The sequence below is a fragment of the Callospermophilus lateralis genome, chromosome 16, assembly GCF_048772815.1.
Source record: "Callospermophilus lateralis isolate mCalLat2 chromosome 16, mCalLat2.hap1, whole genome shotgun sequence".
Lineage (NCBI taxonomy): Eukaryota > Metazoa > Chordata > Mammalia > Rodentia > Sciuridae > Callospermophilus > Callospermophilus lateralis.
In genome coordinates, this window is record NC_135320.1 from 17,613,108 (window position 1) to 17,632,253 (window position 19,146).

The 19,146-nt window shown below is 36.9% G+C and overlaps 1 protein-coding gene across 1 annotated transcript in view; it reads left to right on the top strand.

Moving 5' to 3' along the window:
- Positions 1–19,146, top strand: part of Rgs20 (regulator of G protein signaling 20) — a 64,330-nt gene that overhangs the window by 36,815 nt on the left and 8,369 nt on the right. The window contains exons 2-3 of the mRNA XM_076835978.1: positions 9,318–9,363; positions 13,195–13,343. Of these exons, the coding sequence (XP_076692093.1) occupies positions 13,198–13,343 (146 nt within the window). The 5' untranslated portion in view covers positions 9,318–9,363; positions 13,195–13,197. The remainder of the gene's footprint in view (positions 1–9,317; positions 9,364–13,194; positions 13,344–19,146) is intronic.

Genomic DNA, 19,146 nt, shown 5'->3' on the forward strand with positions numbered 1-19,146 from the left:
ATGAGGATTCCCATTTCTTCATATTCTCATCTACAATAAGTATTGCCTGTCTTTTTTATTGTGCTCATCCTAGTAGGAATGGAATGGTATTTCACTGGGGTTTGGACTTCATTTCCATAATAACTAGTGATGTTGATGATCTTTCCATGTGTGTTAGCCTTTGAATATATTCTTTGGAGAAATATCTAGTCTAATTCATTCTCCACCTTAAATTTTTTTATTGTGTTTTATTAAGGGTTCTTTATTCTAAATGCAAATCCCTTACCTGATATGTATGACTTCCATGTATTTTCTCCAACCCTGCAGGTTACTCTTTCACTTTCTTGAATGGCATTCAAAGCCTAAGGATTTTGTTTTGTTTTGTTTTGCTTTTGCTTGTTTTTGTTTGTATTAGGGATTTAACCTGTGGGTATTTAACCATTGAGCTATATCCACAGCCCTTTTTAATTTTTATTTTGGTTCAGAGTCTTGCTAGTTTGCTTAGGGTCCCACTAAATTGCTGATCTGAGCTTTGAACTTCCTATCCTTCTATCTCAGCCTCCCACAATTTTTCAATCTCTCTCCTCCTCCTCCTCCTCTTCCTCCTTCTCCTCCTCCATTTTATTATTATTATTATTATTATTACCACCCTGAGAAATAATCACTTACCTAAGGTCCATGAAGAGTCTCCTGGATTTTCATCTAAGCATTTTATAGTTTTAGCTCAGGTAGATGTGATCCATTTGAGTTAACTTTTGTGTATGGTATGAGATAAGGATCTAATTTCATTCTTTTGCTTGTGGATATCCACTTGTGTTAGCAACATTTGTTGACAACACTATTCTTTCTGCCATTTAACTATCTCAGTCTTTTTGTCAAATATCAATTAACCATAAATATCAGAATTATGTCTGGATTTGCAAATGATTGGTGTGTGTATTACCACACTGTCTTAATTACAGTCGCTTTGTAGAAAATTTTGAAATCAGGAAGTGGTATTCCCCAGCTTTGCCATTTTTTCTCTCCAAAATTTTGGCTTTTGGGGTCCCATTCATTTCCATATGAATTGCCAGCTTGGCAATTCCTCCAAAAAATGGTAGCTGGGTTTCAATGCAGATGAACTTGTGGAATATTGCCATCTTAATATATAGTCTTCTGATTTATGAACATAGAATATCTTCCCATTTATTTAGATATTCTTTACTTTCAACAATGTTTTGTGGTTTTCAGTAGATAAATCTTGCACTTCTTTTGTTAATTTTATTCAAATTGCCTTATTTTTTCTTAAAACAATTGAGATTATTTCTTAATATTTTTTCCAGAATGTCCATTCCTAGTGTGTGGACATACACTTTATTTTTGTATTTGATCTTGAAAATTTACTGAACTCTTTAATTTTTAGTGGAATCTTCAATTTTCTCTATATGATCATGTTATTTGCAACTAGGAATATTTTTGTGAATCTGAATTGATGATCTGTGATTTTTAAGGCAATTCTTTGGTATAAATGATGAATGACAGCTTCGAGACACGTTGAAACCCCTGCAGAACATTTGTCATCAGTACCCTCAGCTGTGACCGCACATAGATATTTCTGTTATTCAAGCAGGTCACATAACCTCTATATATACTGAACCAGCAAATGGCATTTGCTATCACTCCTTTTCCATTTTTTGGAAGAGTTTTTTTGAAGAACTGGTATGCATTCTTTGCTAAATTTTGGTAAAATTCCCCAGCAAAACCATCCTTCTTTGAAATTTTTATTGACATACAATTCATATATTGTATAATTCACTCATTTGAAATGTACTGTTCAATTAGTTTTTAGCATATTTATAGTTGTACTGTGGTACATAATCTAATTTTACACTGAATATGACAAAATATTCCTAAAAAGAAATTTTAAGTGAGGCCATCTTGATCTGATTTTGTGGATTAATAAAAAGAACTAATCTCTTTTTCTTAAAGTTCTATTCAGATTTTTTTTCTTCATAAGTCATTTTGCTAGTGTTAGTTTCTAGGAATTTCTGTTTCATCTAAGTTTTCTAACATTTGGCATAGGGTTGTTCGTAGTACTCCCTTATAATGCTTTCCATGTCTATAGTACTGGTTATAATGTCCCATCTTTGATTCCTGATTTTAATTGAGTCCCCTCTCTTTTTTTCTTGGTCAGTCTAGTTAAGGTTTATCAGTTTTGTTGATCTTTTCAAATTTTCAGCTTTCCATTTAACAGATTTCCTGTATTGTTTTATTCTTTCTTTTGCTAATTTCCACTCAGTCAGTTCAGTACTTCTGTATTTAGCTGTACTTTGCTCTTCATAGTTGCCTAAGGTGAAAATTTAGGTTATTGTTTTTAAGATGTTTCTTCTTTTTTAATGTAGACTTTTACATCTATACAAGCTTAGCTTCATTTAGCTGCATCTGGTAATTTTTGGCATGTTGTGTTTTCATGTTTTTGTTTTCAAGTCAAAGCATTTCTAATTTTCTTTGTGATTTCTTCATCAGCCCATGGGTTCTTTGGGAACATAATTAATTTTCACATATTTTGAATTTCTCAAATATCTCTCAGTTGTTGTTTTCTAAAAGTATTCCATTACCAGCTGTTTTATACCATATGATTTATTCTGGAGAATTTTCACATGGACCTGCAAGAATACATTTTCACTAATTTGGGAGGAATGCTCTACATGCTTCTGTGTTGTCACATGTTGTCCGAAGGTCTTCTGTGGGCTTACTGATAGTCTGTCTAGTTGTTCCATCCACTGTTAAAAGAGTGGCATTGACTTTTATTGTTGAATTGTCTACTTTAATTCTGTATTTTTCTGCTTTATGTATTTTGTGGTTCTGTTGATATATATACACACACACATATATATATATATATATATATATATATCACATATCGTATTTATGATATATATGTAATTTTTTAATAGGCTCAATTAAGTCCCTTCATTTTTCCCTTATAAAAACCCTACTGGTGGACTGGGGATGTGACTCAGTGGTAGAGCACTGGTTTGGCATGCTGACGCCTGAACTCTAAGCACAGCACTGATGGTAGGGGTAGGGGTGGCCACAGATAGAACCTGGGTGCTGGGCAGGTGGACTCTGATGTGGGTTTTTATTATGGTAGGTAAATCCTGAAAGGCATAGTGAACACAAGAGGAAAAGGGTAAGATAGCTGTAGGTCTTGGATTTGGCTAGGTGTAGCAATGGTCAACACTGGTCAGCAGCAACAGCATGGCCACAGGGCAGATATAATGCCAGTGCCTCTCAGGGTGGGGATGAAGCACAAGGGATGCAGGGCCACAGTGCCCTGGCCCCTTGCAAGGGATGATGTAAGGCTGGCTGATCTTGTTCCTGAGCTCGGCCAGGATAATGGCCCCTCTTATGGTAATAATAACTACCTCCCTGAAGCTTGGTAATACCCAGACAATAATGGCCATCATAGTCTCTGATAGCAGTAAATGCCTTGAACCTGGTCTGCTGGCCAGCTTGGGTCTGCTTCCGTGCCAGCATAATATTTAAAGCATCATCTTGAAGTGTGCCCCCACAAAGAAGTCAGCAATCTCAGATTCCTTGATGCACAGGGAGTGGGAATAGATCTCCTTCAGGGATGTGATGTGCATGTCCTTGACCAGGAGACCCAGCTCCTTGGCTAGGATGGACATCCATCTCACCTGCACGAGCTCAGCAGACTCTGCTGGGTGCCCCCACAGCCTTGGCTGGGTCCTGATCATGTCCCCAGCCCATGAGAAACCACTGTCTCCCACTGGAAGCCACCATGGTCTCCTATCAGGACCTCCCCATGTGACAGAGTCATCTGCCATTTAATATTTCCTCTAAGAAGATGCTGTTTATAATTATTATATCTTCCTGGGGAATTGACCCTTTTATCATGTAAAATATCTTTCTTAATCTCTAATAAGGTTTTATATGAAAAGTGGGGGATGGGGATGTAGCTCCATGGTAGAAGCTTGCCTAGCAAAGTTCTAGGTGCTAGTTTTGATAGAAAGCACCTACAAAAACAAAACAAAACAGTATATTTTGTTAGCTATTAGCATAGCCACCTTATTTCTATTGTGTTTGCTATTGGCTAAATCTATCTGCCTCATCTTTTACTTCCAATCTATTTGTATTATTTTAATTTCTCTATAATAACATTCAATGTAATTGGTTTCAACTCTCCAATTAAAAGATATAGGCTAGCAAAATGGATTAAAAAATAAGAGCCAATTATATGTTGTTTGCAAGAGAATATACTTTACAGGCAAAGACAGCCACAGGCCGAAAGGGAAAGGATGGGAGTTGATATACCATGCAAATTGAGCCTGAAAAGAAGTAGGAGTGGCTACTCCCAATCTACTTGTATTTTTAATTCTAAAATGTCTTTAATAGTCAACATATTACTGTGTCATGATTTTATTCATTCTGACAATCTCTACCCTTTGATTAGATGGTTTAATCCACCTATTTTTCATGTTGCATTGATAGGGTTGGATTAACCATTGCATTTTCCTCTTTTTAAAAAAATATTTTATGCCTACTTCTTCTTTTCACTAATTTCCTTTGCCCTAAACTGATATTTTCTATTACACCATTTTAATCTTTTTAGTGACTTTTTCCCACTATATGTATTTTTTTGTCCTAATTTCTCAGTGGCCTCTATAGGGCTTATATCTTAATATAACAGAATGAACTTTCAATGTATACTCACTTAGAAACTTTAGAAATTTTACTCCTTTATAATTTTCTTCCTTCCCTGCCTTTTTTTGAGGATTGGGCCCTATTACCACTATACATATTAAGTATTACAAATCCTGTACTCCAATGTTGTAATTATCATTTTATGTAATACTATGCCTTTTAAAAAAGCTAAGAAAAGAAATAAGAGTAGAAACATATAGTTTCCTTTTTAACTAATATTAACCCTCTTATTTACCATTTCTGGTTTTCTCCCCCTTTTCCTGTGGATCTGCATTCCCTTCTGCTGCCGCATCTTATTGCAATATACTTTTATTCATACCTCCATCTTATCTGTTGTTCATGCCAAATATATCACCTTTTTATGTTATCAGTCTCATAATAGAAATTTATGGATACTGTTTTATGCAATTGCTTTTTTTTAACCAAGCAAGAGAATAAAGAAAAACATAACCCTACTGTCCTTTATTTTTGCCTAGATACCACATTTACTGGGCCTAGCGTGTGTGGGTGGGTTGGGTGGGTGGGCATGTGGTCATGTGCTTATATGTGATTTATTGCCTAGAGTCACTTACTTTGAAGAACTTCCTTCAATGTTTAAGACAGATCTGCTTGCTACAAATTCTGTTTTTGCTTACTGGGGAATGTCTTTATTGTGTCCTCATCTTTTAGAAATGGCTTGGCTGAATACGAGGATTCTTAGTTGACAATTTTTATCTTTTAGCACTTTGAATATGTTGTCCCAGTTTCCTGATCTCTTCTTTGTGGCAAGAAGTCAGCTGTTAATCTTATTGTGATTCACTTGTTTGTGATGAGTCATTTTTCTTTTCTACTTTAAGATTTCCTTTTTATCTTTTCCTCTCAACATTTAGACTATGATATGTCTGAGTATGAACCTGTTTGTTTTTATCCTAACTGGAGCTGAGTGTACCTGTTGGTTACATAGATGAGTGGTTTTCATCAAATATGGGAAATTTACAGCCATCATTTTTCTGTCCCAGTGTTGAACATAATTAACATAGCAAGTATTAGACTGCTATCCTTAGAATCTTTCTATTCCTGTTTTCAATATTGGCTGTTGGTTTGCATCTAGGGACTTGTCTTTTAGAGTGTGTTCAGTCAATAGTTAAGTGACAACAGTAGTTCCCTATAGCTAGAGTGTTATTGGAAAAATATGATGTATGCTAAACATCTGCTTTCCTTTTGGGAGTCTTGAATTTTGGATGTGCTAGCCAGAAAGCCTATGTGACCACCCTTCAACAAAAAAAGTCTTGGGTGCTGAGTTTCTGCTGACCTTTACGGGCAGGGACAGCACACATTACTGCATTTTTGTTGCTAGGGAAGTGTGTGCTGTGCATGATTCCTCATGAGAGGGAGAGCGCCTAGGGAAGCCTGCACGTGGATTCCTGCAGACTCCACCCGTGTGTTTTTTCCCTTGTTGATTCTATTGTATATGGCTTGATCTGCCTTTTGCTTGTATCATGGACTTCTTAGCCTTCTCTTAGTTGATTGCTATTAAAATCTCCAGTGATTTTTTTCCCCTCCATATCATACAGCCTGCTTCTCTCTTACAGCTATACCCTATACTCTGGGAATAGGTTCTGGAGTGGGGTAGGATAGCAGCCCTAGGTCTTCTCAGCAGGTCTCCCCTTTATACCTCTCAGCAAGCTACAGCTTCTACCCTGTAAAGAGAGGAGCAAGGAGGAAGTTCCAGTGGTCTTGTTCCCAGTCAGCTAGAGTAAAGATCCTGCAACAATGAACCAGTGAGGGAGGAAAGATGCTTGTGGCCTCACCCTCCTGGGGTAGAACCAATGCCCTGCTGTGGAAACTGAAAGGAGAGAGCACCTGTCTTCTTGGAGTACAGCTTTTAGCACACAGAACTGGGTGTGGGAGGTAGGAACAGATCTTGGCTCAAATGATACAAACTCTAATTCTCACTCTTCTTAAACATTGAGTGATTTTATTCTTTTCTTTTTTTTTTAAGTTATATTTAGGGGCTAGAATTGTGGCTCAGTGGTAGAGCACTCGCCTAGCATGTGCACGGCACTGAGTTCTATCCTCAGCACCACAAAAAATAAAGAAAGAAAGAAAATTAAGTTATTGTGTCCAACTACAACTTAAAAATTTTTTTAAAAAATTTATTATTTATTTGATTATTTTAATTTTTTAAATTGTTGGGAATTGGATCCAGGGCTTCACACATTCCAGGCAAGGCTCTACTACTGAGCCGTATCCCCAGCCCAATTTTTTTGAATAATTATTTCTCCTATTTACTTCATGTAAATTTACCTACATTGGATGTATGCCAATTTTCAGAGACTTTAAATGATTGGTTTTAAATAACTTCACAGTTAATGTTTTGGGGTTGTTGTTGTTGTTTTGGCCCTGGAGAGAGCTGAGTACATCACGTGGCCATTCTGGAGGTCTCATCCTCTCCCCCTACCCCCGACCCCCTGCTTTTTTTTAATGCCTGGAGTCTTTCTGTACAAGATTCTAAAGTAGTCCTTCAGTGCTCTTTTCTAATGTCTTTGAAACTTTCTACTTGGTTCTGTTTTCTATCTACCTGTTTTTATTTCATCTCTGTCTATTGGTTTCCTATTTTTGACATTTTAAATGAGAATGATTTCTGCATTGTCTTTGAGCATCCTAACTTTAATCTTTCATGATCTTTTTTTAATAAATATATTTTAGTTGTTTATGGACACAATACCTTTCATTTATTCATTTTCATGTGGTGCTGAGAATTGAACCCAGGGCCTCACACATGTAAGGCAAGCACCTTACCACTGAGCCACGACCCCAGCCCTCAGTCTTTCACATTCATTCCAGTGGGTTATTTTAATGGCTATCCTTCTTAGCTTTGTGTTTTTTTCATGTGACTTGTAATTTTGGTCTGCAAGTTTATTTTAAATAAATTATCTTTCTTCCTTCCATTTTTGTCGTTTTGATTGTTTTCTGTCTTTCTTAGTTTTTACTTATTTCTATCTAAAAACATTAAAATTTCCAGGCTGGGATTGTAGCTTAGCATAGAGTGCTTGCCTAGCAAGTGCAAGGCTCCAGGTTCGATCCTCAGCACCACATAAAAATAAATAAATAAAATAAAGGTATTGTGTCCAACTACAACTAAAAATATATATTTTTTAAAAACTAAAATTTCCTCCACGGGACATGTGGGCTTCTCACTGACGCCCAGATGTTGTAATTCACAGTTTCCATCCCGTGTGATATTGAGAATGTGACAGATTTTGTCTCAGAACTAGCAGCTTATTGTATAACCTTCCACCTTTGCCCACATAGACACACAGAGATCAGCCAGGGCTGTTTCAGATAAGCTTCTTTCGTACAGAAGACAGGGTGGTCCCTCTTTTCTTTTAAAGCAGTGAGTGCAGCTCTCGTCCTCCACTTAGCCTGGACTGATTTTAGTTCCCTTTACCTGCTGACATTCACTGACATTCACTGCCTGCTACTTGGACTGAAAGCCAAGGAGGACTGCTGCTTCCATTCTACCCATTAATTGACATTTCCATTGCATTTCTGGTTTTGGGATATTCCTGTGTTGTTTTCTATTTCAGCCAAATTCTTTAAGAATTTTTTTTTTTTTAAATCCCTTATTGACTTTGCTTGGAACAAAAATGGTGATTCAAAGTGAAAACTTATTACCCCAATTTGACCAAAGTCTTCAACCCACCTTGAATTTGAATTCAGACACTTCCGATTTTTAGTTTTTAGTCCCTGTAGCATTTTAAAATAGCTTCCTTTATAGAAAGTGGAGGGTGAAATGTATCAAAAAGACATAGGCGCCAGAAGTAAAAAACAAAACAGAAACAAGAGTTTGGGTAGAATACTGGTGAAGCCTGTGGTAGCAGGCACAGTGGAGTAAGAAACTGGATCATAAGCTGAGTCCTGTGCAGGATGACAAAATTAGAAGTTAAAACTAGGTAAGCTACGTCAAAAGACCAAATTACAACAAATTTAGTTTGAAATCTTAATTGGCTTATATCTGTGATTCTAAAATTGGGCAACACCTCATTCTGGGAAACAGAATTATTATTTCCATGAACTGAGCAGAGGAGGCTTGCTTTAGAGACACAGAAGGGCTAAGAAAAACAGAAACATGAAACCAAAACGAGTTGGTTATTTCGATTTACTTTCCTTATACAAGTAAAAGCAGAGGGAACTTCTTATGCTGACTGAAACTGACTTTGGGGGGGATTTGATTACTGTTTCTCTTTCTCCTGATTTCTCAGACAAGTTAGATAAATAATTTCGTTTTGTCTTAGTGGTGAGGAACTCTCACATGAGTGACTCCATTTTGGTTTGGTTTGTTGGGCCTGGTACAGGAGCTCAGTCCAAACCAATGGCCTCCTACAAATTGCACTTAACAGATATTGAAAGTCAGTGCCTATCGCAGATAACAGAGAGCACTGAGGTGTTCTTTGCTCTGACATAAATTTAGCTGAGGCCCTATTAAGCATCCAGGATCTACCTAGCAGTACTGCCCCAAGAGGAATGCTTCAAGAGTCAAGGTGTGTTCAGTCAAAAATAAGTCAAGACTATATAAATGGATTTGGGATTTTGGTCTCTTCCAGGATAATTTGTCCTCTCAAATTTCCTTATATTCTGATATTTTTCAGAACTACCTAGCAGTACTGCCCCAAGAGGAATACTTCAAGAGTCAAGGTGTGTTCAGTCAAAAATAAGTCAAGACTATATAAATGGATTTGGGATTTTGGTCTCTTCCAGGATAATTTGTCCTCTCAAATTTCCTTATATTCTGATATTTTTCAGAACTCTAAACTGTCCCCTGATAGTAGGATCCTGTGTCTAAGGGTCTCTAAGGAGGGTTTTAAATGTATGTCTTTTCAAGTTCTTGGGATCCTTCATTGGGATCTCATCTGTGATTCTATATCCTCATGGAACAAAAACTTGTGTGTTAGGTCTTAAGATTTTTTTTTCCATATAATACTTGCTGTTTCATCATATATATATTCCCACTGTGCAATTCAATAATGGCTATGTTCAGAATTGGGATACCATAATCAAAACAAACAGTCCCTTATGGAATCCAGCTATCAAGTTTAAATGCACCAGGAAATAAGAAATAACTCTTCTGAGCTAATTACAGTTAGGTCATATATTTTTTCTAACTAGTTAGTGCTTTCAATGCCAAATTACTAAAAGATTATGATCAAGATTAAGAGTTTGTGTTGGCTTTTAGTTGAACTTTCAAAGAGTCCTCTTAAATGTCATGTTCCTAGGAATCTGGAAAAACTATGTTTAAATAAGATTTATCTCAATTGAAATCAGAAATATTTAATAAGATACTAACCTGTACCATTCCCATTTCCTCAGACTGCTTTTGAAATGCCATGAATTATAAAGTAAAGCATCTGTAATGACCAGCGCTGATTTTGCATTCATCTAACTTCTAGCCTCAGGATGCTCAAGCAAAAGCACCCAATAGCTGAGGGACACTGCCTATGTCATGCCTGAGTCACCCCAGAGGACAGTGAAATGATGCCTAGCAATTCTTTGCTAGACACACACTGAAAGAGAGACAGAATAGCAATGTTAAGTAGCATTGCTTCCATTGTATTTAGAAGGAAAAAATGGAAATAAGACATGTAGAGTCCTCCCACAGATAAGATAGGGGCAGAGGAAGGATGTAAGAACCTCACTTGGCCAATCAGGTCATACATCACTGTCTGGATTAACATATATACCAATGGCATATTTTTAAAATCTTGCAAATAGGTAGAATTCATTTAATAATTATTGTTAAACTTCATATTAATTTTCTATTACACTAAAAAATATTTATTCTCTACCAATATTAGTAACACTAAATATGCAATTTTTCCATAAACAACTATGTATTTGTCTCTAAAATAAATATACAGTAACTTAAAGCATCTTATTCTGCCAATTGTGACTAATAATAAGTTCTAATAAATTTGAAATCCATATCAAATGTACGGTTTCTTTTTTCAAGAAAGAAAAAATGTCATATTGATTCAAAAAGAGGAAGAATCTATGAAAGAACAGAACTCAAAGTTGAAGATAGAGTCAACAGGTCATTCCTAAAAGATTCTAATAATTTTATAGGCACATTATACAAAATGTTCAGGGAAACAATAATTCCTTTATGAGGATGATAGGTGGGTAAGAACTTGGGTACCTTCTTCAAGGTAAGTAGGAGGGTATGTAGATAGAATTTTAAAAATCCATATAAAATACCACCAAATCAATTTAAGTAGCATAATAGGAAAACAGTTATCTTTTAGACCTAAGAAAAGATTGCTTATGAAAATAAGGTTGACTCAACATTAAGAAATGCATTAATGTAACTTAGTTCATAATAACTATTCAAAGGAGGAAATTCATACGCTCATCTTAATAGATTTTTAAAAATCTAAGAGATTCAACATTTTTTAAAACTTTAAGGAAATTTTAAAATATACATAAATATAGAGATAGTATAACAGATCCTATGCGTGAATCCCACAACACATAACAACTTCAACAATTGTCAATATTTGCTTTTTTAAAAATATTGTTTCTTAATGTCATGCTGGGATTGAATCCAGGACCTCAAGCATGTTAGGAAAGTGCTCCACCACTGAACTACATCCCTAACTCTTTTTATTTTTATTTTGAGACAGAGTCTCACTAACTTGCCTAGGCTGGCCTTAAACTTACCGTCCTCCTGCCTCAGACCCCTGAAACCCTGGGATTACTGGCATGTACCACCATGCCCAATTCTCAACAGGCATTAGAGGAGGTTAGAACTTTCTGCCTTTTTTAAAAAATTTGTTTTAATTAGTTACACATGACAGTACAATGACCTTGACATATCATACAAGTCAGATCCAAGTGGAGTCCATATAACATGATGGGGAGTTTGGCAAATGTTTCTGCCTCTGTCTTTTGACCAAGGTGCTGCTGGTACCAGCTCAGGAACCCTGAATTGCTCAGCCTAGGCTGGGGTGCTGTGGACAGTGTCTGGGTGTTATGAGCATTGTTTTCACTGTGGATGAAGGGATATAAAAACTTTTTGATGGATCTCTCTTGCTGTCCTGAAACTCCCATGAGAAACTCAGATATCATTCCTCATTAATAAATCTGTATAGTCTATGTAGCTCTAATCAAAATGCCAATATTATTATTTTTGTACTGTCACAAGCTGATTTCTAAATTCACCTGGGAAAATACCAAACAATTAACAACAATAAAAACAGATCAAGAACAGCTCTCTGACTCCAAAAAAAATCCACCACAACAAACGTTTAAGTAAAGAGAACTTTTTTTATCCTACCCAGAATAAAAGTTTAAAAACTCCATATAGAACATGTCAGGCATAGTGATTTATGCCTTTAGTCCAGCTATTTGGGAGACCAAGGCAGAAGGATCATTTGAGTACAGTAGTTCAGGGCCAGCCTGGGTAAAACAGCAAGATCCTGTGTCTTAAAATAAAAATAAAGGAAGATTAAAATAACTAAAAGTCTAATAGCATATAGGATTAAGTCATAGTCAATAGAAATAGACAAATCTAATGCTGGAATAGAATAATATATCTAAAATTTAATTCTGAAGTCTTATTTAAAGTTCTTTAATGTATCTTTGATATTAGCTTGCAATTAGCTCCACCAAGAATTCAATGGTAATATTAAAAGTAAAAATAAGTTTAGCAGCTTCTTTTCTCAAGTTGCTTGGGTGCCTTGATCCTTCACACATTCTTGTGGTCCTTAACAAAATGCAGAAGGTGAAGGGCATAGATCTTATGTCCGGTGACTTGGCCTCCACGGAAGTGGGAAAGAGGAACCATTCCTAAGATAGTGGGGTGGGTCTGGGCAGGCTGGCTGGCCCCGAACCTCACTTCCTGGGAATAATTGAGCAGTTATTATGTACCAGGCAGTGTTCTAAGCATTTTGCATGTAAGAACTTGGGTACCTTCTTCAAGGCCATGTAACTAGTAAAGATATGAATATCACGGTTTTGTTCTCAGACCTGCAGCCTCCCAATACCAACTCCTCTTCTGCCGTTTGCTCAGACTGCTGTCCTGGCACAAATTATCTTTTTGGTGTGGCTTGCTCCTTTCTCTGTGCTCAACCTCATGAGCCGCTGTAATTAAGTTGCCACCTGTAACTGCTTGCCCTTTGATTCAGTCCTGAGGGAACCTGGAGCTGGAAAACGCCCTATTGGAGCAACTTATTAGTGTCTGCTGCATATTTATCTGTCTCCTTTACTAAACTCTGAGTGCCTAAGGGCAAGACTCTGTTCACCATTTTATTCCTGGAATTTACCATGTTTGGCAGATGCTAGCCATTAAATAAGTGTTGGATAAATTAATGGATATTAAGAATCTAAGCACCAGGATTTACCAGAATTAGAAAAAGAAAATGACCTGGATATAGTCATGTGGCATCTTCACAGTGAGACAAACAACTGAATCCCTGGGCTGTCTTCATAACTCCACACCCCTTCCTACTCTTTTTCCTTGTCCTGTTGCAGGTTATGGGATCTGAAAGAATGGAGATGCGGAAGCGGCAGATGACAGCTGCCCAGGAGCCACCAGGCTCAGTCCCCGGCCAGCATGGAGCAGGGAATCGGGGCTCCAATGCTTGCTGCTTCTGCTGGTGCTGCTGTTGTAGCTGTTCATGGTAAGTTTGGGGGCTTTTACATTTTCAAAATTAATGTGCTGTTGATTGGGAATTGTTACCCTTGAATAGAGCCAGCTTAATTCAACTTAACTAATTCAGTGTTTTTTAAGCAATTAATACATGCCTGTTAAAGACATACAGTTGTTTTTCTTTTTTTTAATAATAGCTATGTCTGTTTAGTTCTCAAGAAACCTATATTCAAATACCTGAAATCAGGCTAGCTAGCATTGGTTAGACAACTTTAGAACAATGGAATGCAGTTCTGATCATACCTTAACATATGGACAGAAACAACGTCACTTGGGTGATTAGAAAGACTTGCCTTTGGCATAAAGACTTTGTTCAGGATTTAGTATTTAAGAGTATCCTAAAGGTTAGGATTATGAAGCCTAGATTTTTATCTTCTGCTAGTTTCCTTTTATTATTATTATTTTTTCCTTGAGGTGCTGGGGATTGAACACAGAAACTCATGCATGCTAGGCAATTTTGGTTTTTTAATAAAGAAAATTGTCAAAATATGTGCTTAAAATGGCAAGAAAGATGAGTGCCATGGCACACACTTATACTCCTAGCACTCTGGAGGCTGAGACAGGAGGATCACAAATTCAAGGCCAGCCTCAGCAACTTAGCAAAACTCTAAGCCACTTAGTGGGACCCTGTCTCACAAAACAAAAAGGGAGGGCTGGGGTTGTGGCTCAATGGTAGAGTGCTTGCCTAGTGTGCATGAAGCACTGGGTTTGATCCCTGGCACCACATAAAAATAATAATAATAATAAATAACAAATAAAATAAAGGTATTGTGTCCATCTGCAACTAAAAAAATATATTTTTTAAAAAAAGGGCTAGAGATGTAACTCAGTGGTAAAGTGCGCCTAGATTAAATCCCCAATATCCACCCCCCCAAAAAAAAAATGGAGAAAGAAATCTGAAAATACAGACTACCTTACTGGGTAGAGGAAGATACAGTTATTGCTTTAAAAATAAAATAGAGGCTGGGGTCGTGACTTAGTGGTACAGTGCTTGCTTAGCACGTGTGAGGCACTGGGTTCAATTCTCAGCACTACATCTTAAAAAATTAGTTAATTAAATAAATAAAGGTATTGTGTCCACCTACAACAAAAAAATTTTTTTAAATGTTTAAAAAATAAAGAGAGCGATAAATGAATTACATGTAAAACACTGTGACTGTTTAAATCACAAGGTCTCGAGAAATGGATGTACTTTGCATCTAGGAATCATATTCTTGTTAGGTTGATCTTTGAAATTTTCAATATGACAAGTGCTAGCACCAGCTAAACTTATACATCACTTTCAGCAATTAAATAATTGTAAATTTATGTAGGCTTTACTACAAGGTAGATCCAGACCTCACTATCCAGTGGAGAAGAAGAAAAACTGATATTGGGACTGATTAAGAAGAGTGATATAGGCAGGCATAGTGGCACACACTATAATCCCAGCTACTCAGGAAGCTGAGGTAGGAAGATTACAAGTTCAGGATCAGCCTTTTGGCGACCTAGTCTCAAAATAAAATTTTATAAGGGTTGGAGATGTACTTGCCTAGCATGGGTTCAACCCCAGCATTATAAAACAGGGAGAAAAAAAAGAACGGTGATACAGAACTATTAGAACTGGATCCTGGGGAGGAAGTTGGAGGTAGGCTGTGAAACATCCAGGAAAGTTTAGTGGGCTCATCCTGCTTGACTTGAGCCAGTGTGGACTTGTAAGAAGTTCCAGTCTAGTGGATGGAGCCTAGCAATAATAGAACATGGCCAGGACCGATGAGATCACCAGGCAGTCAGGACAGATCCCAGACGGCAGGTGGGCATGTGGGGAGATGGGGTGGACAACAGCTAAGCAGTTTGGCACTCAGGTGAGACTTCAGAGGCCTACACAGAAATCTAAACAACTTGGCAGTAAGCTAGAGAAGAGACACAGAGAAAACCTGTTTCCTACACAGGGAAGATACCCATCTATGGTGAGAGCCTACATTCAGGGCCCTGCTCCTCTTTTCACTCTGCTAATAGATCTCAGTGTGAACAGAGATGGTCATCTGAGAGGTGTACAAGAATAAAAAGGGTATCACAGTGTCAGTGAGACTCTAGCTAATGTTTAAGCTGTCCTTCCTTCCCTTGGACAGGGCAAGGAAGCTGAGATCATGGCCTTGGTAACATATCATCCTGATAATGTAAGGGTAACAGATGGGAATGGATCCCAGAGTAGGGTACTATTAGAAGACTAGTACCAAATAGAGTGAATAAAATTACAATCTATTCCTGGATGACATCATCATCCATCATCATCAGCATCATCACCAGCATTTATGTAGCACTTATCATGTATGTATATAATATGCAACAGAGCCACATCTTCAAAGTACTGGAGAAAAGTAACTAAAAACTCTCAAAACCCAAACTGTGGGGCTGGGATTGTGGCTCAGCGGGAGAGCGCTTGCCTAGCATGTGCGGGGCCCTGTGTTCAATCCTAAGCATCACATAAAAGTAAATGAATGGAATATGTCCAACTACAACTAAAAAATTAAATATTAAAAAAAACCAAACTGTTATTCAGGAATGTGGATAAAAAAAGACATTTTCAGACATACAAAGGCCAAGAGAATTTATACCCACAGGCCTTCCCTAAAAAGTAGTAAGAAATGTTCTTAGTACTTCAGGGAGAGGAAAGTGAACCCAGAGGGAAGCCATAGAAGACAAGTGACAAGAGTAGACACAAAAGGAATCAAATGGAATATGTGTCATATTTGGGGTTCAAAAGTATAAAACCCAGTGGTAAACAAATAATCTCATGTCAACAATTGACAATTCAAATTATTTCAGACTTACAAAAAATCATAAGAAAAAAAATTTTCACAATTAATGGCATTTATAAATATTGCAAAAATACAACATGTAGTTCCCATATCAATGGAAGACAATAAAAGAAATCTAGAAAACCTTTTCAACATATGACAGAGGTGGCATCAGTGAAGGAGAGTATGTCTGAATTCATAGTATTTGGATAACCAACTCATCGCAGTTGCCTGGGACTTTCTCATTTTAGCATTGAAAAATCCCATGAAAACCTGAGTCCCCAGCAAACCAGGAAGGTTGATCACCTGCCTGTTATCTAAGTCTAAAAAAAACAGACATAGTCCATAATTGAACCATATTAAAAATTCAATCCTCATCTTCCAAAAAAAACCAAAATCAATTCCAGATGACTTAAAGGTCAAGAATAAAATATAGGATTGTATCTTTATGACTGTGTTGGAAAGAGTTACTTTGAAAAAGAAAAAATTCTCTAAAAGATTCATAAATTTTGCCCCACTAAAATATAAAAATGTGGCTGTGTGTGGTGGCGCACATCTGTAATTCCAGCAGTTCGGGAGGCTGAGGCAGGAGCATCTCAATTCAAGACCAGCCTCAGCAATTTAGTGAGACCGTAAGTGACTTAGCAAGACCCTGTCTCAAAAAGTAAAAAGGGCTGAGGAATGTGCTTCAGTGGTAGAATGCCCCTGAATTAAGCCCTAGGACTTGAAACAAACATAAAACAAACAAAACAAATTTAGGTTGATGGTTATCTCTAGGGCAGAAAGAGAGGGGAATTGGATGAGAGCAAAAAACATACAGCAAACTTCAACTATTTTGAGAAGAAATTTTTCTTTCGCAATGAATGGCATTCATAATTAGCTCCCAAATATAATATATACTTGTCACATCAGTGGAAGATGATCCTTGATTCTTTTCTCAACATTCTTTTGAGATGTATTTGGGTTGAAATACATAGTAGAGTTAACTTTCAAGGAAATTAAATGGCAATATGTTTTCTAAGCCCTTGAGATGTGGCTCTCAGAATTTTCCCCCATGGTCTCTGGTATTTGTTATAAAGGAAACACACGGATTATTCTTCTCTTGAAAATAAACTTTAAAAATTCTAGAAGGTTGACGAATTTTTCCTCCTTTATAATTCAAAATGTATCTAACCATGGGTCATCTTTACTAACCATTTCTAAAACATGGTGAACAACCACCTTGGCTTCTGTCCACACCTTGTTCTGCTTAATGATCCCAGGGAAGCCCAGTAAACAAAACTTGACTAAAAAATATATGCTTCACTTTTTCTAGAACAGCTTGTCTCCTTAAAAATTCAACTTTGTAAAATGAGGTGGAAGAAATGTCAAAGCTTAAATAAATTTTGCATTATTTAGTTCAGAGTTTAGCTTCCAGTTCTCTTAGGAATTTTGTGTCAAATTCATAATTCCCTTTTCTCTTTGCTTTTTCATACCCACTGTGCAGTAATGTGCTCTGCTTACAAAAGACGCCTAGGCGGTCAGGCAGTATTCATGCCCATGCAGAGAGGATACCACCCAATGCCTCTCAGTCTTCTTTGTTTTGTTTTGTTTCATTTTAAATAAAACATTATTTATTAAAACTTTTTAGCCCTGGCATCATAAAAGAAACAAGCCAAAAGGGTTCCTGCATGTTTAATGACTTTGCCTTTAAAGAAAAATAGAGCTGTACACAGACACATACACTTATTGAAAATTCATAAAGTACATGTGCTGAAAGGCTGACATACTTACAAAGTGGAGTAAGGAGTATTAAGAAAAGACATAATAAAAGGAAGAGAAACATTAATGCAGTAGCAATAACAAGATAAAACTCAAATCATCAATGATAAAAAGCCATTTTGAGGGCTAGCAGTATAACTCTATGATTAAAGCACAGGTTTAACGTGCACAAGGCCCTGGGTTCCTTCCCCAGCACCCCCCGAAAAAAAAAATCCATTTTTAAATTGATGGGATACTAAAAACATTCCTGCTAAAGTCAAGATCAGGGCATGTGTGTCCACAATCTCTACCACTCTTAGAGATTGCTTTAGGTAGTAGCCAATGCAATTTAACAAGAAGAAACAATTAAAGGCCTTAAAAGAATGGGAAGAGGTAGCCAGGCACAGTGGCTCACACCTGTAATCCCAGCAGTTTGGGAAGCTGAGACAGAAGGATAACAAGTTTAAGACTAGCCTCAGCAACTTAGACCCTGTCTCGAAATAAAAAATAAAAAGGGTTTGGCATGTAGCTCAGTAGTTACATGCCCCTGGGTTCAATTTCCAGTCCAAAACAAACAAACAAAAAAAGTTGGAAGAGGTAGAATATCTCCCTCTCTGCAGACAATGAGAGTCTACCTGAAAACTCCAAGAGAATTATGTATAAAACTGATGCAAACAGAAGAATTCAGTAAAGAAAACTAGAATGTGCAAGGCCCTGGTTGGATCCTCAACATCCAAAAACAAATTAATTAATAAAATAAAAATGATCTGGTTGTGGTAGCACACACCTGTAATCCTAGTGACTCAGAAGGCTGAGACAGGAGGATAGCAAGTTCTAGGCTAGTCTCAGCAACTTAGTGAAGCCCTATCTCAAAATAAAAAGTCCTAAGGGATGCCACTCAGTGGTAAGGTGTCCTTTGGTTCAATTCCTAGTACTAAATAAATAAATATAAAAATGGCCAAAGAAAATAAATAGATCACTCTCCAAAGACGATGTACAATAGCTAGTAATTACATGAAAAAGTCCTCAATATCACTGGTCATTTGGAAAGTACAAATCAAAGTGACAGTGACATAACCTTTCACACCCATGTTAGGTGCAAATAAAGGAAACTAGAATGAAAAAGAAAACAGTCACTTTTGGCAAGGATATGGAGAAATTAGATTCTTCAAGATTGCTCAGGGGAGTATAAACTGCAATGCTGCTTTAGAAAACAGTTTGGGAATTCCTCAAAATGTTAAAAATAGAGTTATC